This window comes from Cetorhinus maximus, chromosome 12 (genome assembly GCF_964194155.1).
Source record: "Cetorhinus maximus chromosome 12, sCetMax3.hap1.1, whole genome shotgun sequence".
Lineage (NCBI taxonomy): Eukaryota > Metazoa > Chordata > Chondrichthyes > Lamniformes > Cetorhinidae > Cetorhinus > Cetorhinus maximus.
In genome coordinates, this window is record NC_135890.1 from 85,246,060 (window position 1) to 85,269,561 (window position 23,502).

Genomic DNA, 23,502 nt, shown 5'->3' on the forward strand with positions numbered 1-23,502 from the left:
GGTGTAACAGGGTCTGAAGAACCTCTCTGGCCCAGAAAAACTAATTTTATATTTCTGTAATGGCAATTTTTTCCATTATAATAATAAATATAATAAAATGTTTTTTAATGCTAGCTTATGATATTTCAGCTTATAACGTGTATGTCACAATCTTTATTTAGTTCTGCAAAACATATGAAAAGAAAAGGGCGATCAGCGTCTTTTACTTCCTGGTTTGCTGTCAGTGAGAATTCTTCAATGTTTACCTTCACCTGAAATTATTCGCCTGTTTTTTCTGCTCACTACTGTTGCTGGAGATCCCTTTGATTTGGCACTACACTGAAATAAACATCAAGAGAGGTGAAACTCATGCCACAGAGACTGTTGGATTTTTGTGGCCAGCTTTCTTCAAGATTGACAGCAAAATTTGGTCAAAAATCTTACAATAATGAAAATAAAAAAAGGAGAAATGGGGTACAATGGAGAGTACTTTCAATGTAAAAGGGCTACTTTGGTCTTCCTTTCTATGGAAGAAATTTGAGTGGGGAAATCCTCTTGATAAATACCGTTTGCTAGCTATTTAGTTGGTAGTATGCGAGAGATCCCTTCAGATGAGAGAATCCTGGGTCATTCTGGGGGCTCTCCAATACATTTTGGATTTGCATCTTTCAAACAATTAGAATGAAATATTTTATGGATTAATATTTTGTGTAGAGTCAGAAATAAGTTGCTCAACAAAGCATAGCCTGCCCACAATTAAAAATGCTGAATTTCCATATTTAAAATTGACCATTAAGGAAGGACTGTCCAAGCTTAGGTCTTCATGGGCCACACAAGTGTGTACAGTTTGTGAAATGATAGATATAATGTTCAAGGCCATATTTACATTCAATTCTAGCATTTGGATCATCCTGAATGCCAAGGACAAATTAGGGTTTATTTTCTCTGCAACTAATGGCTTTCTTAAACCCCATTTCCTTGTCTTCCATCCTTACTTTCTGCTGCTAACTTCTTTCCCTGCTTTCTGCTGCTAACCTCCATCCCTTTCTTCACAGTCACCCACCCATTCTAGCCCTGATTTCACATCACTCTCAGCGATTCCCAAATCTCCTCTTCCTGGCTAATTTCATCCAGAAGATCCAGGTTCTGCCCCTTGATCGCTTCCTAAATAAATTTCTCACTAGGAACATCACACCATAAGATGCAGGAGTAGGGCATTTGGCCTTTCAAACTTGCTCCACCATTCGATAACATCATGGCTGATCTGGTTGTGGTCTCAACGCCACTATCCTGGCTGCCTCCCATAAACCTTGACTCCTTTTTCTAGTAAAAATCTAACCCATTCTTGAATAAATTCAATGACCCAGCTTCCACTGCTTTCTGGGGTAGAGAATTCCACAGACTAACAACCCTTTGAGAGAAAAAATTCTCCTCATCTCCATCTTAAAAAGGGAGACCTCTTAATCTTAAACTGTGTCCCCTGGTTCTAGTCTCTCTCACAAGGAGCAAAATCTTCTCAGCATCCACTCTGTCAAGTCCCCAAAGAATCTTATAAGTTCCAATAAGATCATCTCTCATTCTTCTAAACTCCAATGGCTGAATGTCCATCCTGTTCAACCTTTCCTCCTAAGACAATTCCTCATCCCAGGAATGAGTCAAGTGAACCTTCTCTGAACAGCTTCTAATGCAATTTTATCCTTTTTCAAATAAGGAGACCAAAACTGTACACAGTACTCCAGATGTGGTCTCACCAAGGCCATGTACAGTTGCAGTAAAACTTTCCTACTTTTATACTCAATTTCCCTTGCAATAAGTGCTACTGTTCCATTTGCATTCCTAATCATTTGTTGTACCTGCATACTAACTTTTTGTGATTCATGTACTAGGACACCCAGATCCCTCTGTATTGCAATCTCTCTCCATTTAGATATCACATTGCTTTTCTATTCTTCCTGCCAAAGTGGACAATAGACAAGTTCACATTTTCCCCCATTATACTCCATCTGTCAAATTAATCTATCTATAGCCAGACTCTTCACCTCCTCTTGACAACTTACTTTCCGGCCTATATCTTGGTATCATCAGCAAATTTAGCTTCCATAAATTCACTCCCTTCATCCAAGTCATTGATATAGATTGTAGATGGTTGAGAACCCAGCACTGACCCCTGTGGCAATCCACTAGACCCATTTATCCCTACTCACTGTTTCCTGTTTGCTAAACAATCCTTTAACCATGCTAATCCATGGTGTTATCCCTTACACCATGTGTAGTAATCTTATCTTGTGTAGTAACCCTTGATGTGGCACCTGATCAAATGCCTTTTGGAAATCCAAGTACACCACATCTAACCTGCTTGTTACTTCCTCAAAAAACTCTTTAATAAATTAGTTAAACACAATTTCTTTTTCATAAAACCACATTGACTCTGCTTGATCCCATTATGATTTTCTAAGTATCCTGCTATAACGTCCTTAAAAATATATTCTAGCATTTTCCCTACGACAGATGTGAGGCTAACTGGCCTATAATCTCGCGTGTTCTGTCTCCGTCCGTTTTTGATTAAAGGTATTACATGCTATTTTCCAATCCGCTGGGGGACCCTTCCAGAATCTGAGGAATTTTGGTAGATTATAACCAATGCCTTTACTATCTCTGCAGCCACTTCTTTTAAGATCCTAGGATACAGGCCATCAAGTCCTGGGGACTTGAGCCTTCAGGTCTAATAATTTTCCCAGCACTTTTTCCTGATGATGGTGAATGCTTTAAGTTCCACTCCCCCTTTCATTTCTTGATTTTCAAGTATAGTTGCAAAGTTTTCTAAGGCCAGAATTTTCCCGTCGCCAATTTAGTGGCGGGGGGGCTCTTGCCGATGGGAAAATGATGCAGGATGATGTCGGGAGGAACCCCTGACGTCATCCCGGTCCATTTAAATTTTTAGGAAGGCGGGCGGACAGCGAAATCAGCTGTTCGCCCGGCGACCTGTCAATGACCAATTGAGGCCATTGACAGGATCATTAAGCTCATTGAAAGACCTGCCCGTCCAACCTTAAGGCTGGCGGGCAGGCCAGGAGCCTCAGCGGGCTTCTGAAAAAAGATAAAACCTCATCCACTGGCGGGATGAGGTTTCATCTCAGTTTTAAAAAAGTTTATTAAAGTTTCACTCATATTTATTAACATGTCTCATCTCATGTGACAGTGTCACATGAGGGGGACATGTTAATAATGATGTTTTTCTTTCTCTATTTTTAAAGTTTTTTAAACATTCAGCGCTCTCCTTGAGACAGCACTTAGTCTCAGGGAGCAGCGCGCTCTTTCACGCGCATCCGTGAATCCCCCCCCGCACAGGAAGAGCATAGCGCTTCCCGTCGGACAGGCCGCTGGGCGGGCCTTAATTGGCCCGCCCACATAAGATGGCGGCCGGCCCCGTTTCAGCGGCGGAGTTGGGCTGCCCGCCCGCCGCCGAGCCGGTGGGGCCCGCACGCCCATCAAGGTCAAAATTCTGGCCTAAGTCTAAGTGAAGACAGTCACAAAATACCCATTCAATGCCTCTACCATTTCCGTGTTTTCCGTTATCAATTCCCCAAACTCACTCTCCAGAGGACCAACACTAGCTTTCATTACTCTTTTCCTATTTAAATAATTGTAGAAACTCTTACTTTTTAAATATTACTAGCTAGCTTTCTCTCAATCTATTTTCGCCCTCTAATTTTTTTTTGTCATTTTTTGCTGGTTCTTTAAATCTTACTTAAAGTCTTCAGACCTATTACTAATCTTTGCAGATTTGTACAGTGTTTCTTTCAATTTGATACTACTCAACATCCTCCCTTGGCCCCCATACTAGCTTGCCCTCATGTACCCTCACCCTTCTGAAACAGCTGTCATCACCTTCTTCCGAAAAAAACACCCTTGACATATCCTCTCCAACTATTTGAAAAACTGAATACTGTGGATGCTGGAAATCTGAAATAAAACAGAAATTGCTGGAAATACTCAGCAGGACAGGTCACATCTGTGGAGAGAGAAACAGAGTTAATGATTCAGGTCGATGACCTTTCATCAAAACTAGGAAAAATTAGAGATGTAATAGGTTTTGAGCAAGGAATGGGTAGGACAAGAACAAAGGAAGGTCTCTTAACTATTGCCTGTTTCATACCTTCCTTCCCTCTTCAAAAGTTGTCATATATTGTTGCCTCCCAATTCCGTGCCTGTTTCTCTCAGAATTATATGTTTGAATACCTCTAAACTGCTTGTGTGCTGCACATAGCACCAAAATGGTCCTGGCCAAAATCACAAATGACATTCTCCGTGACTATAACTAGTTCTTGCTATGATACCTGTGTTGTTCTCAGGTTGCCTCTCCTGCTATCAAGCTTCATGCTCCTCTCTGGCTTTCCACTTCTATATATTCTAATGCAGTCAGTGGAACTCCAGCAATGATTTCTCTTTCCATCCATACACTGTCACCTCTGAAGTCACCCAAAGTTTTATCCTTGGCCTCCTCCTTACTTAAATGTTGTTGCTTGGCAGAACAAATGCCAGCTTTCACATGTGTACTGATGATTTTCCAGCTTCACCTTACTATCAGCTCAAATCCATGGCCATCCAGTGCTGCCAGGTACAAAAGCCTGGATGATCCACTGTTTCTTCCAACTTTGTATTGAGAAGACCCAAGCCATTGTTTTTGACCCAACTCTCCTGCAAACTATTCTCCCTTACCATTGCTTCATTTCTATCCATAGCCACTTGCTTAGATTGAATAAGAATGTGCATTGTTTTGACCCCGATTGAAGCCTTGGTGACCCTGACCTCACCTTTCATGAACCCACGGCCATTCTAACACCAATTTTATCTGCACATTTTCTGCCTCTTCCCCTCCATCCCTGGCACTAAAAGCCTGATCTATGCTTCTTTCACCTCTAGACTTGATCACTCCATGGATTGAGGACATTGATCTTGGCCTTACATCATATACACAGTTCAGTTTGTGGAAAATGCAGCTACACGTATGCTTTGATAAGTCTCATTTACCACTCTGCTCTTCACAGATGTATACTAGCTCTCTTCCTTTCAACACAAATAAATTTAGAATCCTTGTGCTCATTTTCAATGTGTTCTAGAACTTGTTGCACTGTAATTCTGCAAACTCTTCACCTTTAATCCACCACTCCCACCAACATTCACTCCTCTGTTTGGCTCTTTTCACACCCTATTATCCCTTCACACTGCATTAGGCTGCAAGCTGGCATAGCCCCACCCTCTGGAAGTCCTCCCTACCTCTACACTTCTTCCTCTTTAAATCCTTCTCAAAATCCATATTTTCTACCAAGTTTTTAGTCAACCATCCTGATGGTGCCCTCTGTTTCCATGTGTGAAATGCCATGGGATTTTTTGTTTGTTAACTGTGCTATAAATTACAAGTTGTTGTTACAGATACCAGCAGAACTTTAGCATTAAAGATAACCCTCTCCAAACCTGAAGGCTCACAAATTGAACACAGCAGCAAATAAAAAATAAGAGGGAGTTGGGCTGTCTTATTTGGGCTTCGATCTTCAAATTGCCAGCTTGGCAGGAATTCAGGTTGGACAGTACTGCATTAAAAGAAAATCTATTTAATTGGTATTGGAGTAGAATTACAAAACAAATACAGTGCTTGAAGTCTGTTCACCAAGTTAGTCAGGCTTAAGAAATGTTAGCTTTCATGAACTATTAAGATAGTCAAAATAATAAAGTAAATTAGGTTCATGTTTCACTATTGAACAAAACAACAGAAAAATTAAAGGATTTCAGTTTAGAATCAAATAATAAAAACAAAATCAAATACTCACATTGCATAAGAGATCACATAACACAACTGATGTCTCAACTAATGTTCAAAAATCTGAATGTACAAATGAAACCTATGAAGAAACCAATGTGAAAAAATTGGTACCTTGTAGAACATGCAGGGCAAAATGAAGATCCAAAATATTTGCATGAAAACACAATTCAAAAATAGGAAGTAGCAAAAGATTGGGTTCTAATCAATACCTGCCTATAGTACAAGGGGTACATATATTTACATTAATGGGCAGGGCTTATATATTCCTTTTTAAATACCAAATCCTAAATAGTTTTTGAAGAATTTTTATTGTTGGAACTATTTTTATTAAGGTAAGGAACATAACAACAGGGAATCAAATATTCTTCCACTTAGTGTACTGCGCCAGTATCAAGCAGTCTCTGCTCAGATATACCATGCGAAAACCAAAGCTCAGAGCTATGCATAAAAAATTCCAACAATTATGTAAACATCAAAAAGGCTCTTTCAACAAACGCGAGTATCTTCTCATTTTCCGTAACAGCCATCCTTAAGTTTGTAAATTCCAAAAACTGGCAGGTTTTTTTCCCCATAGTAGTCTCACATCAGTTGAGGCTGCTTAGCTACATTTCACATAAGGGCCCTAAATTTGCACTTACAATATAACTGGCTTTGCTTCACATGGATGTTAAGACATTGTTGTGTAACTTTGGGTCCCAACAAAGTAAAGGGAGTAAGAGTTCCTCCTCCAGGGAGTCTCACTTTATTTCACACTAGATTTACATCAAGGCCCAATTCCAGATTTACACTATAATTTTAGGTTTTTGATAAGTAAAGCCTAGAAAAGATAACAAATAACACTGGAGGAAGGATTTTAAAAATACATTGTAAATAGAAAAACAAAGCCTAAACTGCTCAATGTTACTGCATGTAATCACAGAATGATACAGCGCGGAAGGCAGTCAACTTGGCCCATTGTGTTTGTGCTGGCTCTTTGAAAGAGCTACCTAAATCCCACTTTCCTGTTCTTTCTTTATAGTCCTGCAAATTTTATCAAAATGTTTATCCAACTCGCTTTCTGAAGTGATTATTAAATCCTCTTTCACTGCTCTTTCTGCAGTGCATTCTATTTCTGAATATAACAAGAAGCTGTGCAAATGCTCCCCCCACCGCTGCTTCTTCTGCCAATTATCTCAAATCGGTGTCCTCCGCCAGGGGAAACAGTTTCTCCTGATTTGCTTGATCAAAATTATTCACAATTTTGAACATCTCTATTCAACCTCCTCTTAACCTTCATTGCTCCAAGGAGAACAATCCCAATTTCTCTAGTTTTTCCACATAACTGCAGACCTTCATCCCTGGTACCATTCTAGTAAATATCCTCTGCACCCTCTCCAAGGCAGTGACATCCTTCTGAAAGTGCGGTGCGCAAAACTGGACACAATAGCTGTGAACTTCCAGTCCCAAATTCCCCCTCAAAATCAATGGACGTTTGGCTGTCTCTCTGAATTTTCCATCCTGCCCGAGACGGGTCCCAGTATGGGGAGGACTGGAAGACCACGGCCAATATTTCAGCTGAGGCCTACTCTCAGTGCTTTATGAAAAGTTTAGTACAACTTCCTTGCTTTTGTACTCTACGGCCTGGATTTTGAAGTAATAATCAGTGAAACTGTCAGCGTTTGCTATCATTACTCCTCTAAAATTGACAGTAACTTCTCAAGTCTGCACTCTTGCAGTTAAACGTGGAAAATCCAGAAGTTGCTGTTAGTGATTCGACTCTTGCCCATAGGTTCCACTTTTGAAGATCCCCCAGCCTGCAGTCAAGTAGGAAATCGCTGAACTGACAAAAACTTACCCTTTTACGCTATTGGTCTCACTGTAAAATCCCTTGAAAAAGTTACACTTTGTTGAATGAGATGTAACTGGATTTTAAAATTGAGTTCAAAGTTCATAATTATTGCTGAACAGCCTTACTATCTCTGAAAAGCTAATTCTATAAAATCATTTTAAAAGTTTTTTTTTAAGCTTCTATATCAGCTTCTACCTTAATCCCATGTGTACGTTCCAATCCTTTATTTTGCTGTCGATAAATGTTTTTAATTAAAAAAGTGAAAAATTCAGTGCATTTACTTTCTAGTTCGCTGCCTTTGCGAATACTTCAATCTGATCGGCTGCTTAACCTGTTTGATGACATAACTGTTGCCGGATGTCTGGAAATCCTCTTGACATGGTGCCAGATTCAAACTGAATTCTGGAAAGGAGAAATCTATGCCACAGAGACGGCTAGATCTTTGTAGACAGCTTTCTGTGACGTCATTGGCGAGTGCTGTCGCTTTGCTGCTGATTGCAAAATCTAGGTTTGTATCTCCATTTATAAAGCCAGGGATCCAGTATGCCTTTTTCATAGCCTTCTCAACTTGCCCTGCTACCTTCCAAGACTTGTGCATGTACACCCCCAGATCGGTGTTCCTGCAAATCCTTTAAAATTGTACCATTTAGTTTACATTGCATCTCTTCATTTGTCCAAAAAAATTTAGTCACTTCACACTTCTCTGCATTAAATTTCATCTGCCAAGTGTCTGTCCATTTCACCAGTCTGTTTAGGTCCCTGGAAGTCTATTACTATTGTCTTCACTGTTTATCGCATGCCTGCGTTTTACGTCATCTGCAAATTGTGAAATTATGTCCTGGATTCCCAAGTCTAGGTTATCAATATACATAAAAAGGAGCATGGGTTCCAACACCGACTCCTGGTGAACACAATTGAACACTTCTCTCCAGTCTGTAAAACAATCGTTGACCACTACTCTCTGCTTTCTGTCTTTTCGCTAACTCTGTTTCCAAATAGTAACATTCTCCGCTACTTCAAAGAACTCAATCAAGTTGGCCAAACATGCATTGCCTTTAACAAATAAATGCTGGCTTTTATTTATTGACTCATTTTACCAAGCCACTTCATTTTGTCCTGGATTCATAACTAAAGCTTTTCCTACCACTGAGGTTAAACTGGCCAGTCTGTAGTTATCATCCTCTTCTTTGAACAGTAGTGCAACATTTGCAATCTTCCAGTCCTCTGGCACCTTTCCCATATCTAAGGAGGATTGAAAAATTGTGGCCAGAGCCTCTGCAACTCCCAGCTTTATTTCCCTCAGCAACCTTATGTGCATCTCATGGGGACTGGCGAACTTTTCTACTTTGGAAGACTGCCAACCTTTTAAGTACTTCCTCTTTATCTAATTTTATCCTATCCAATCCAATCCAATCCAAGCTGCTCCAGTACAGCTACAGCACTGGTATCTACCCAGCAATGTAGAAAACTGCCCTGGTATGTCCTGTACACAAACAGGAGGACAAATCCAACCCGGCCAATTACGGCCCCATCAGTCTACTCTCAATTATCAGCAAAGTGATAGAAAGGGTTGTCGACAGTGCTATCAAGTGGCACTTACTCAGCAATAATTTGTTCACTGACGTTCCGCCAGGGCCACTCAGCTCCTGACCTCATTACGGCCTTAGTCCAAACATGGATAAAAGAGCTAAACTTAACAGGCGAGGGGAGAGTGACAGCCCTTGACATCAAGGCAGCATGAGACCGTGTGTGGCATCAAGGAACCCTAGCAAAACTGGAGTCAATGGGAATCAGGGGAAAATCTCTTCACTAGGAGTCATACCTAGCACAAAGGAAGATGGTTGTGTTTGATGGAGATCAATCATGTCAGTCCCAGGACATCACTGCAGGAGTTCCTCAGGGTAGTGTCCTAGGCCCAACCATCTTCAGCTGCTTTATCAATGATCCTCCTTCCATCATAAGGTAAGAAGTGGGGATATTCGATGTTGACTGCACAATGTTCAGCACCATTTGCGACTATTTAGATACTGAAGCAGCCTGCCCATAAGCTGCAAGATCTGGACAACATTCAGGCTTGGGCTGACATGTGGCAAGTAACATTCGCACCACACAAGTACCAGGCAATGACCAACGAGAGAATCCAACCATCTCCCCTTGACATTCAATGTCATTACTATCTCTGAATCTCCCGCTATCAACATCCTGGCGGTTGACCAGAAACTGAACTGGACTAGCCATATAAATATTGTGGTTACAAGAGCAGGTCAAAGGCTGGGAATTCTGCAGAGAGTAACTCATCTCCTGACTCCCCGAAGCCTGTCCACCATCTACAAGGCACAAGTCAGGAGTGAAATGGAATACTCTGTACTTGCCTGGATGAGTGCAGCTTCAACAACACTCAAAAAGCTCGACACCATCCAGGACAAAGCAGCCCGCTTGACTGGCACCCCATCCACTACATTCAACATCCACTCCCTCCACCACCATCGCTCCGTGGCAGCAGTGTGTTGCATCAACCTACACCACATAGACTGCAGCAGTTCAAGGCAGCAGCTAACCACCATCTTCTCAAGGGCAATTAGGGATGAACAGTAAATGCTCACCCAGCCAGCGACGCCCGCATCCCATGAAAGAATAAAAAATACAAAACAAATTCTCAGATTGAGGAATAGATAAAAACAGTGGTCAAGCATGAACCAATGTTCGTGCTTCTGTTTGCGCTGAAAATTAGGGAGCTAACATAACATTAACATTGTTTAGCTCAATTCCAATTTTTTTGTTACTATCAAGTTCGACTTTGTTTTATTCATATGGCTGGGAAAGCAGTAATAGTCCAATAACTAGTGTCCTCTAAGGAAGATAACCATTGTGGTAGACTCTTTACTGTCCTCCGAAGCGGCCTTGTAAATAACTCGGTTATATGAAATCACTATCAGTGGTTCAAGGGGAAGGACCACCATCACCTTCTCAGGGGAACTAGGGATGGGCAATAAATATTGGACTTGCCAGTAATGCTCCTATCTGAGAACGAATTAAAAACTCAAATATAACTCAACTTCCAATAAGCAAAGCAATACATTTTTAAAAATACCATTTTAAAAGCACACAACATGCTATACTCAAACAGCTTACCTTTTATAGAGCTCCTGGGCACTGAAAGTGTAATATAAAAACAATGTGTTCCCAGTGAGGAACACTAATATCCACAGGCATACAAGTGCTGATCTTTGCTCCTGTCCAAAGGAAAAAGCAACAGGAACATTATAAGCTTCAAAAACTAAAGGCTGCTTCCTCCCCACACCATCCCCACCATCCCCAAGATTCATGTTTACTTATAATTGATTTTGAAGAAATAGGTATTGCACATACATTGCACTTTGCATGCATAAAGCTCCAGTCTTACACAAAATGTGGTCATCTCTAACCTATCAGGAGCAGTACTAGAGGAGATCAACAACAGAAGGTGCGTTTATATAGAATATTTAACATAGAAAAATGACCCAAGTTGAGACACAATCAAAAAATAGATGTTGAGACAAAGAAGAATATACTAACATTGTGTAACCATAAATTTGTTTTCCTCAATGTAAAATTTTGCTCCAAAAAGAATTGATAGGCCTCCATGTTTTGGGCAGCGTACTCTGCCCATCATATGAAGGAATGACTGGTACAGGTGAAACAGTCTTCCTCTTTCATCTGTTCGAGTCATTCCTCCAGATGACAGGCACAGTACACCACCTGAAACGTAGAGGCCCATCAGTTTATCCAAGGAACTATTAGAAGGCACCAACTGCTCTATTCAGAGCAAAAATTTTACATCGTACTACTGTAAAGATTGTCTTCCTGGATGCTCTCACCATGCAAACCTTCAAACAACTTTTACAAACATATTAAAAGGAGAGTAAAAAACTTGGTCAAGGATGTGGGTTTTAAGAATGGTCTTAAAGGTGGGAGGGGGAGAATCAGAGGGAATTAGGGGGAGATTTCAGAGTGTAGTGCCTAGATGGCTGAAAGCAAAGCAGTTAATGGCTAAGTAATGGAGGAGGGGGATGCACAAGAGACCAGAGTCAGAGAAATGATAACCTTGTGGGAGGAAGTTATAGGGTTAGAGGTAGGCAGGGGCAAGGCTATGAAGGAAGTTAAATATGAGATAAGAATTTTAAATTTGAGAACTTGGAAGTCAATGCCAGTCAAAAAAGTCAGAGGTAATGGGTGAGTAGAACTTGGTGCTAGGGTAGGATCTAGCCAGCAGAGTACTGGATAAACTGAAGTTTAAGGAGGGTGAAGAATAGGAGGCTGGCTTGGAGTGCATTGAAATGGTCAAACCTAGAAGTGGTAAAGGATAATTGAGGGTTTCAGCCAGTAGGTGGGCTGAGGTAGAATTGGATACAACAATGTTACAGAGGTCAGATAGGTGGTCTTTGTAAAAGAGAAGATACGAGGCCAAAAGCTCAGCTTCAGTTTGAAAAAGGACTGACATTGCAAACAGTATGGTTTGGCCAGAGGCAATGACTAGGGAGGAAGATGGAATAGTGGCAAGAGTATGGATATTGTGACGGGGTGCGGTGTTGAAGGCGAAGGCATTGGCTTCAGTCTTTCTAATATTTATCTGCAGGAAACAGCAACTCATCCAAGTCTGGATAATAGAAAAGCAGTTTAACAACAAAGAGCCAGTTGAAGGGTTGAGAGAGGTGATGGGAAGGTAGAACTAGACGTTATTAACATGCATGTAGAAGCTGACCCCATTTCAGCAGATTATATCGTGAAGAGGCAGAAAAAAAGAGGGGGTTCTGAAGGCAGTAATATGTGAGTGGGAAAAAATCTAATTTATAGGTTACAAAAAGTAATCGTGACATAATTTTTAAAAACAGAAATGGGCTCACGTAGAACAGCAGTCAGATATCAAGCAATCTCTTTAATATCATTAGTCAGCTTAGATTAATTGGAAAGTGCACTACATGATGAGTGCAACATGTGGCAAGAACAGTGAATGACAATCTCCATTTTATACACAAGAAACTACTTAAGAAGAATTGCAATGCAGTGAGCTCACTCAGGAGTCCAAAAGCGACAAAAAAAACTGAATGATTTATAGCAGTGATCTCAACTTCGGAGATGAAATTATTCCACTGTAAATTGCTCTGTAATCTTTATTTTTATAATATATAATGAAGCAATTTTACTGTGCCTTCTTATGTTTGCTCAGGAATATATTAAGGAAACCTTAATTGCCAGAATCATATTCCATATGCTTGGTCTCTGATAATGTCATGTTGAAGGATCCATCACGATGATAGAATCACTGCAAGATTGTTAACTGATAAATCAACAGCTAGATAATAGAAAATAACACTGTCAAACAACATTTTTCCATCCAAGCAAAATGTCAGAAACAGGAACTGTGGACAGAACAATAAACAGTGTAATTAGTTACAGGCGTTCTCTGTGCCAAGTTAGTTGATCTCTGACAGGATGGCAAGAGAGAGCTACAACTGAGAGGAGATATCAGGCAAGGTTCCCACTCCCGGCAGCTATCCAGCAGGTCCTGCAGGAAACCGCTTGTATTGATGTTGATTGAGGACAGATTGGGCTCAGTTGTAATACTCTCTGCTAGCTGACAGCTTGTCAGGACTTACTACTATCTGGGCTCATATGAGGAAGGCAATTTGGGTGAGCTACTGGAAGGAAGTCAGCACCCATGAAACCATACCCCAGGCAAAATAAAATGTAAAAAGTTAGCTGCAGTCAAGAAATGAACACAATGGCAATATGGTAATAAATCCTGCAAATGAGAGAAGCTGAACCTAATATGATCTTTCAAATCCAATTATTTCTTAACATTAAACTTTGGTGACTGCTTACACTGGATCCCAATATATCTTGCTTTACTGAGTTTATACAAACCTAACACACCCAACAAATGTACCTGAGGAACCCTAAGGTTTAAAGTGGCAAGATAGATGCCAATGATCTTTCAACAATTTTAACCAAATATAGTGAAGAAAGAGTATTGAAGGTTCAAAGTAGAGCAAAGGCACAATCCGATAGGGCTGGAAATAATGAATGGAGGGCAACCCATGCCATTCTGCTCTTTTTCAGCTGCACAACAGCACATGACAAAAGGCAAAGTAGGAAACTAAAAAGGGTGTGAAAATATTTTTTTTGGGGGGGGCGGGCTACTCTAACAAAATCCAATGTATATTGAAGACAACAGAAAATCACTAACTAGTAAAAATACTTACTCTTAAAGAAACTTGGTGTTTAACCATTAAGTTTGCATATGCAAAGGTACTTGCCATTCCAATTAACACAGCAATGCCTGTATGGAAAAAGAAAACACATGCTGTATGTAGTATCACCAGGGTTGTCTGTTCCAAAAAAAGGCTTGCATTTAAATCGCGCTTTTCACGACCACCAGATGTCTCAAAGTGTTTTACAGGCAATGAAGTAATTTTGAAGTGTAGTCAGTAATGTAGGAAAAGCGGCAGCCAATAAGCACACAGCAAAAGCCTACACCCAGCAATGTGATGATGAGCAGCCAATCTGTTTTTTGTGATGTTGATTGAGGGATAAATATAAAGAAGTTAGAAGATAAAAATCAATGTCTTAACCTAACATCCTTCACAATATAGCCGAATTAACAAGTAATGACTGAATCCACTGCTGTTTGCACAAGTATATGAATCAGGATTAATTATATATCCATTATATTCAAGGCACTCTGAGAAATACTTAGCCCTTGGTGTCTTACTTGGCATCATCTTTGCAATGGCAAAGTGCAGTTATGCCTTCAATTCAGGATGATCATGATCCTTCTCTTGCACAGGGTAGTCATGGCTTACTTGTAATTAGCAACACTGGGAATACTCCCAAACATAGCTGCAATGTGTGAATGATAGTACACTGCCACAACAAGCTTTCTAGGATAGTTGCTCAATTGATTACTGTTATGCCCTAAACAATTCAGAACAATAAGCAAAGTTTTATTTATTTAAACAGGACCTTGACAGATCGAACAAGAGCCCCTTGACCTGAAAATGTGTTCTTGTACATCATTGCAGGTTTCAAAAAAAAAAGAATAAAGCCAGAACATAAAGGCACAGCTCCAATATTGAGATCACAAATAAAACAGTACCAAGTCAATTTAATGTAAAAACATGAAATGTTGGAAATACTCAGTAGTCAGGCAGCATCTGTGGAGGGAGTTAACGTTTTAGGTCAATTACCTTTCAATTTGACGTTTTAAATGTGATTTGTAGAGCATGGCCAAGCTTGATGGATTCTTAACTGTAACTTTTAAACTCATAAGCTTAATGTTAAATAGAGGGAGGAGGGGAAAGTTATGTGCAAGTTGGTTGGTTATCTCATTTTTAAAAAAATCTGCAAGTTAGACAGGCAGGAACAAGACATTGTGTGTTAATGTTCTAGTGATATAAATGAGGAATGCTATACACCATCTATCTCGTGTCACAGAAGTAGAACTGATTAAAATGTCACATTTATGGAGTTCTGGGTAAAATATACCTCTTTGGTTTTTATACAGTTATATTAACAACTGGAAACTGGTACACATCAGCAATTATATAGGTACCTTCATTCACAATATTTAGAATCAAGGTAAAATTCAATGAGGTATTTATCTCCTTTAAATAAACCTTAATGTCAAGTCCTCAAGAAATGTAAAGTCTGGAGCCAAAGGAGGGATATCTTAACACAAAAGCAAAATACTGCAAATGCTAGAAATCTGAAACAAAAACAAAAAATGCTGGAAATTCTCAGCAGGTCATGCAGCATATGTGGAGAGAAAGAGGGTTAACATTTCAGGTCAACCACAGATGCTGGCTGACCTGCTATCTTAAAATGCAATGGAACTAATCTCAATATTAAAAAAAAGTTCAAGCAATACAATCTATAATAACACAAATTTTTACTGTACAGGATTTTCTGATTGGTCAGCGAGTTGATTTGGTGGGCTGGGCCAGGTGCACACAGTGGATTGGGGCATGTGAGGAACATATTGTATTAAATCAGGGTTTACAGATAACAGCTAAATTCAGAAACAGCCCTGTTGTTACATTTTTATTTGTTTCGAAATAATTTTATTGTCTCTTTTTCTGGCTGGCCGAACACTCTGCAACTGACGGGCCAAGCAGGCTCAAACCTGGCTCCCTGGGCACAAAGCTCCTGAGACATTTGATGCAACTCCCCATCTGACTTTCCCCTCTCTCTGCTCTAATCCTCCTCTCCCTCCACACATCCACAGATGGGAGACATTTCAACTTCTTCCGGTGAATGTAGGCCAAGAGATCAGAAAGTGTGGGGAGCAGGGCTCAAAGCTGTGTCGTTCCACATGTTATTTAGCATTCCTCCCTCAAAAAAGAGCCTTACTTTTCAATGAGCTTTAGTTAATGGTTGCTGCTTTGACGCGTATATGCTCTGATGTGGTGTCGACGAGCATGTGAGGCACGTGCAACTGCCAACGGTTGCTGGCTGCAGTGGCGGGGAGGTGGGTTGGTGGAGAAAAATAAGCAGAAGGTAAGGTGGGCCCAACAACAAACTCATCCTCGCTGGAGGACTGCTTGGGTGGGGGGTGGAGAAATGGCATGGGAGGGGCAGTTGCTTACGGTGGGGCAGGGTGGGTTGGTGGAGGACAAAAATAGCAGAAGGTAAGGTAAGTCCAACAAGAAAGTCACAGTGGCTGAGGAATTGGGAAGTGTGGAGGGGTTGGGAAGGGGAAAATAGCACAGGAGGGATGGAGTGAGGGATGGGGATGGCACAGGAAAAAAAACAAGTAGGATGGGATGATGTAAGAGGGATGAAAGGAATGGGATTGATATGGCATAGGATGGAATGGCATGGTGGTATCGTGGTAACATCAGTGGACTAGTAATAAGAACATAAGAACTAGGAACAGGAGTAGGCAATTCAGCCCTTCGAGCCTGCCCCGTCATTCATTATGATCATGGCTAATCTCATTTCGGCCTCAACTCCAATTTCCCGCCCTCTCCCCATAACCTTTCAACCCATTACCACTGCACTCTGAGGTAATGAATTCCACAGATTCAAGACCTTTTGAGAAAAGTAATTCCTTCTCATCTCTGATTTAAATCTACCACCCCTTAGCCTAAAACTATGGCCTCTTGATCTAGAATGCCCCAGAAGGGGAAACATCCACTCCAAGTCTCCTTTGTCTCTCCCCTTTAGCATCTTACATACCTCAATTAGATCTCCTCTCATTCTTCTAAACTCTAGCGAGTTTAGGCCTAAACTGCTCAATCTCTCCTCATAAGACAAACTCTGCATCTCTGGAATCAATCTAGTGAACCTCCTCTGAACTGCCTCCAGTGCAACTACAACCTTCCTCAAGTAAGGGGACCAAAACTGTACACAGTACTCCAGGTGCAGTCTCACCAATGCCTTGTACTGTTGCAACAACACTTCCCTATTTTTATATGCTATTCCTTTAGCAATAAATGCCAAAATTCCATTTGCCTTCCTTATTACCTGCTGTACCTGCATACTAACTTTCAGCAATTCATGCACGAGGACACCCAGATCCCTCTGCACTGAAGCATTCTGAAGTTTCTCTCCATTTAAATAATAAGTCGCCTTTTTATTCTTCTTACCAAAATGGATAACCTCACACTTATCCACGTTAAACTCCATCTGCCAAATTTTGGCCCATTCACTTAACCTGTCCATATCCATTTGTAACTTTCTTATTTCTTCATTGCAACTTACTTTCCCACCTATTTTGGTGTCATCTGCAAATTTAGCTATAGTACCTTCTATCCCTGAATCCAAGTCATTAATATAGATTGTAAATAGTTGGGGCCCAAGGACCGAACCCTGTGGCCCCCCACTAGTTACAGCTTGCCATCCAGAAAAAGACCCATTTATCCCGACTCTCGGCTTTCTGTTGGTTAGCCAATCCTCTATCCAAACTAATATATTACCCCTAACTCCGTTGAATCTTATCTTGTGTATTAATCTTTTGTGCGGCACCGTATCAAAGGCCTTCTGGAAGTCCAGATATATTACATCTACAGGATCCCCATTATTCACTTTGCTTGACACATCTTCAAAGAACTCTAGCAAATTAGTCAAACACGATTTACTCTTCATTAAACCGTGCTGACTCTGATGGATTGCATTTTGACTTTCCAAATGCCCCATTACTACTTCCTTAATAACGGATACCAACAATTTCCCAACAACAGATGTTAAACTAACTGGTCTATAGTTTCCTACTTTCTGCCTCCCACCCTTTTGGAATAAGGGCATTATATTAGCATTTTTCCAATCCACTGGAACCTTTCCAGAATCCAGGGAATTTTGGAATATTATAGCCAATGCATCCACTATCTCCACTGCCACTTCTTTTAACACCCTGGGATGTAGACCATCAGATCCTGGGGACTTGTCACCCTTTAATCCCAATAGTTTGCTCAATACTTTTTCTCTAGTGATGGTGAATGTTCTAAGATCCTCCTTCGCTATATCCTCTGCACTACCTGTTACTATTGGGGTAGTACTAGTGTCCTCCACTGTGAAAACTGAGGCAAAATACTGATTAAATGTCACTGCCATTTCTGCGTTCCCCACTATTAACTCCCCAGTCTCGTCCTCCAAGGCACCAACATTCACTTTAGCTACTCTCTTTCCTTTAATATACTTGTAGAAGCTTTTACTATCAGTTTTTACTTTTTATTTTTTTTAGTAACCCTTTGTTGATCTTTAAAAGTTCCCCAACCTTCCAGCCTGCCACTGACCTTTGCAATTTGGTATGCCTTAGTTTTTGCCTTTAAGTTATCTTTAACTTCCTTGCTTAGCCATGGATGCTTTTTCCCCCCTCTTAGCATCTTTCTTCCTCATTGGGATATATTTTACTTGGGAGGAATTGAATATCTCCTCAAATATCTGCCACTGTTCATCAACTGTCCTACCTTGTAGTCTTCCTGCCCAGTCCACTAGGGCCAAATCTGCCCTCATGCCTATGTAGTTACCTTTGTTTAATTCCAGGACACTAGTATGGGACTCAAGTTTCTTGCTCTCAAACTGAACTTGAAATTCTATCATGCTATAATCACTCTTCCCTAGAGGATCCTTTACTATGAGATCATTAATTAATCCCATCTCATTACACAAAACCAAATCCAGAATAGCCTGCTCCTTGACTGTTTCTTGGAGCAATAGTTGTGGAACCAATCTCTAATACACTCTATGAACTCTCCCTCAAGGCTACCCTTGCCAATTTGATTAGGCCAGTCTATATGCATATTAAAATCACCCATGATTATTGCCGTGCCTTTCTTACATGCTCCCAGTATTTCCTGGTTTATACTGTGCCCTACTGCCAAACTACTGTTTGGGGACCTATAGATTACTCCCACCAGGGACTTCTTTCCCTTGCTATTTCTTATTTCTATCCAGGCTGACTCTACGTCTTGCTCTCCAGTGCCTATATCATTCCTCACTATAGCACTAATCTCTTCCTTTACTAACAAAGCTACACCACTTCCTTTTCTTTCCTGCCTATCCTTCCGAAACACTGAGTACCCTTGGATATTCAACTCCCAAACCTGTTCTCCCTGTAACCATGTCTCAGTAATCGCCACCAAATCATATCTATTTATCTCTATTTGCGCTGTTAACTCATTAGTTTTATTCTGAATGCTACGTGCATTCAGATACAAAGCCTTTAAGTTTGCCCTATTGTCAATTTTCCCTACTCTTATATGATTTTTTGGTGCAATATGGCACTCACACACTCTGTCCCTTCCTTTCACTTTTTGATAGCAATCAGCCTCATCACTAATCTGCACTCTTACCCTCTCCTTAAAATTTGATTTTTTATATTTCCATGCAACTGAACCCTCCCCCCCACTATTTAGTTTAAAGCCCTATCTACGACCCTAGTTATGCGATTCGCCAGGACACTGGTCCCAGCATGGTTCAAGTGGAGCCCGTCCAAATGGAATAGCTCCCTCTTTCCCCAGTATTGGTGCCAATGTCCCATGAATTTGAATCTACTTCTCCCACACCAATCTTTGAGCCACGCATTTACCTCTTTAATCTTATTGACCCTGTGCCAATTAGCTCGTGGCTCAGGTAGTAATCCGGAGATTATTACCTTTTTGGTTCTGCTTTTTAATTTAGCCCCTAGCTGCTAGTATTCCCTTAAGCAGAACCTCTTTTCTTCTTCTACCTATATCGTTGGTACCTATGTGGACCACGACAACTGGATCTTTCCCCTCCAACTCCAAGTTCCTCTGCAGCCCAGATGAGATATCCTTAACCCTGGCACCAGGCAGGCAACACAGCCTTCGGGACTCTCGATCCTAGCTACAGAGAACAGTATCTATTCCCCTAACTATACTATCCCCGATTACAACTACATTTCTCTTTTCTCCTCCCACTTGAATGTCTCCCTGTACCAAGGTGCTATGTTCAGTTTGCTCATCCTCCCTACAGTCCCCGCTCTCGTCCACACAGGGAGCAAGAATCTCGAACCTGTTGGATAAGGGCAAGGGCTGAGGCTCCTGCAGTGCTACTTCCCGGATCCCTCTACCTGCCTCACTCATAGTCACACCCTCCTGTCCCTGACCACTGGCTGAATTTAAGGTAGTTAATCTAAGGGGTGTGACTATCTCCTGAAACAGTGTCCAGGTCACTCTCCCCCTCCCTGATGTTATCCAGAGACCCAAGGACCCAAGATCAAGGATATGGGTTCAAATTCGACCATGGCAGCTGGCGTAACTGAAGGCTAGTTTCAATAATACTGACCAGGAAACTATCAATTGTTGTAAAAACCCATCTGGTTCATTAAAGTCCTTTAGGGAAGGAAATCTGTCATCCTTACCCAGTCTGGCCCACGTGTGACTCCAGATCCACAGCAATGTGGTTCACTCTTAACTGCCCTCCACAATGGCCCATCAAACCATTCAGTTCAAGGGCAATTAGGGATGGGCAACAAATGCTGGTCTTGCCAGTGACACCTTCATCCCATCAAAAAAATTTTTTTAAAGTACTGTTGCAAGAAACATACTAAGGTTGCTGCAAATGTTTTACTGGTCTCTGATAGTTTACCAAGAATACTAGCACAAGAGGGCACAAAAATAAAATTGAACCGTGATGACACATGCATGTACACTCCTATTATTTTCAAAGGGAGTAGAATATATGTCCATAAGCACCTCCTCAACCAAATAATTTTTAAAATTACGAGCTCCCAGAGTAACAAAATAAAAATGCTAGTACAAAAAGCTGACTAAAAGATGTATCTTGAGGACCTTAAACAGAACACCTTCTGCTCTTAAAGTTGCATTGTTTGTACAGCAGCTGCACTAACAGGGTGCAGCTGTGCACAATTGTGACAGATATCTGAAAAGACCCTGTTACTTGCTGTGAATGTTCGCGGCCGGGTGTCCCTGGAAAGGGAGCACGTGGTGTCTGCCGGCACCATCGAGGCCTTCCGTGCCCGGTGGGCACCGCGGGGACTGGGGTGTTTTGTTGACCCCTTTAATCACATCTTAGTTTGATGTTTGTAAGGTTCCTTTACAGTTTTTTCCTTGATTTTACAGCTGACCTGACTTAGGGGCTGTGCTTGTTTTCTCCCTTGTTCTTTTTGCTCATTTAGTTTATTGTTTTGACTCAAAAGAGTTACTTGCTGTGAATGTTCGCGGCCGGGTGTCCCTGGAAAGGGAGCACGTGGTGTCTGCCGGCACCATCGAGGCCTTCCGTGCCCGGTGGGCACCGCGGGGACTGGGGTGTTTTGTTGACCCCTTTAATCACATTTTGGTTTAATGTTTGTAAGTTTCCTTTAAACTTTGTCCTTGATTTTACAGCTGACCTGACTTAGGGGCTGTGCTTAATTTCTCCCTTGTTATTGTTAATTTAGTTAATTGTTTTGACTCGAAAAGAGTTACTTGCTGTGAACACAGAAGGTCCAAAGAATTTGTTCTGAGAAGCTAAGGAAAAAGTACAAGATTTGTCATTACACCATAAATAATCCAGTAACTGTAAAAGAATATGCACCTCAGTCAAACTGTTATTGGTAAATACAATTTTAACAGATGGATCTATATGCCCATACCAAGCTTATGTTGAAAGCAAACTTTAGCCAGCAATATTAAGATAAAAGGAAGGCCCTTCTGAAGCCAGGTAACTGCAGCTTTCAGCTCTGAAAGTGCTGGAGCAGGAGTGCCAGGGTCTTCGCTGACATCTTCTGTATTTCCATGGCGATCACCAGAAACGTGTAACAGAGAGGAACGATGGTGACTGTGGTGATAATGATGATGCCGATGGCGATGATGGTACTGCATATTCTCTGTGCGAATGGCTCCCTCTTCCTGTGGGGTCATCTGAATAAACACATCTCCACTTCCAACCGATGCACTCAGAGAAGATCCCAACACTAGGCCAGACTGGAATGATGCAGCAGTTATTGGGCCTGATTGCAGACCTGCTAAACCAGAGAACATCTGCTGAGCTGAGGAGCTTTCAGGTTTGAGTCCTTCAAAAACACCATTCTCATCCACACTGGTCTCTGAACCAACTGTCTGACTCCTTGTCCTAAAAGAGAAAATGAGTCAAGTTTGCAAACTACATTGCAGTTAAAAGGGGTGTCTAAAAGTGTAACTATACTAGTATCACAATTACAATACATATGTTGACAAACACACACAAACATAGTGCAGTACTCAGAAACAATAGGATAATTAATGAGGATGATGGATAAATTCATACAGAAGATAACTCTAAGGCAAATATTGTTTGAAAGGTATACAGTAATGCAAAAGCCAAAAAATAGATACTGTAAGTTTGTAACTTAAACACAATGTGCTGGAAATAATATTAGTCATAGATTTTTTGTTTGAACAACTCATTTCTGAATGACATTCTCTGCATTTCCAGCATTTTTGTCTTGCTATTCAAAAATTTTCTTCAGCTTCTAGCCTGTGCCATCATTTGCCACTTTTTAATACAGAAGAGGGAATTTTAACCACCCCCCAGGACCATCGACAGAGGGGAGAGTTAAAAATTCAAAAAGTAGAAACTTGATCCCAATGCGGCCACTCAGTTTTAATGGAGCCAGGTTGCATGGGGTGCAACTAATCTGATCTCCAGAGGTGAATGTGTAATTTAAATATTTTAATGGGGCTGTGTGTCAAGATTTGTCAGAGTTTGGAATTTAAGCACTGCAGGCCTGGTTTCCCAGAGCTTGAGAAGCCCTGCAGCTGAAGGGAATAGAGAGCATTGGATTACATAGGATATACAGTACAGAGACAGGCCAATCGACCTAACCAGTCCATGCCAACATTTATGCTTTACTCAAGCCTTCTCCAACTTTGCTCACCTAAATCTATCATCATTCTATTCCCTTATCCATCATATGCTTGATGAGCTTCCTCTTAAATGCATCTTTGTATTAGCTTCAACTACTCCCTGTAATAACGAGTTCCACACTCTCACCACTCTTCGGGTAAAGAAGTTTCTTCTGAATTCCTTATTGCATTTCTTGGTGATCATGTTATATTAATAACTGACTATCTTATAATGATGGCAGCCTGTTCCAGCAGACAAGTGCTTTTTCAACACTGTTTGTGGGCCAAAGGATGAGTGTTTTCTCTGGTCTCTCAAAGCTAACTGGCTTCCCAGTTATCAGACCCACTACTAATCAATGACCCCATCCTCCCCACATCCAACAAACTCACCTTTAAACCAGGATCTTACCCTCCCTCAATTCTCTGTATTCCCTACTGTGGCCAATCAGTGACAGGCTTCCTGCCTAGCAGCTAACCAGTCTTCCAATCAGGTAGGCTGGTGGTCAAGAAATGACAAAAAAATTAAAATGAGGTCCTGTCATTAAATT

The 23,502-nt window shown here is 41.0% G+C and overlaps 1 protein-coding gene across 4 annotated transcripts in view; it reads right to left on the reverse strand.

The window, feature by feature from the left end:
• rnft2 (ring finger protein, transmembrane 2) overlaps nucleotides 1-23,502 on the reverse strand; it is a 50,035-nt gene that overhangs the window by 25,717 nt on the left and 816 nt on the right. For 3 of the 4 annotated variants that reach the window (XM_078554031.1, XM_078554033.1, XM_078554034.1), the window contains exons 3-5: nucleotides 21,724-22,202; nucleotides 13,871-13,947; nucleotides 10,761-10,861 (exon numbers count right to left, since the gene is read on the reverse strand). In XM_078554031.1, the coding sequence (XP_078410157.1) occupies nucleotides 10,761-10,861; nucleotides 13,871-13,947; nucleotides 21,724-22,202 (657 nt within the window). The remainder of the gene's footprint in view (nucleotides 1-10,760; nucleotides 10,862-13,870; nucleotides 13,948-21,723; nucleotides 22,203-23,502) is intronic. The other variant, XM_078554032.1, reaches the window with a different exon arrangement.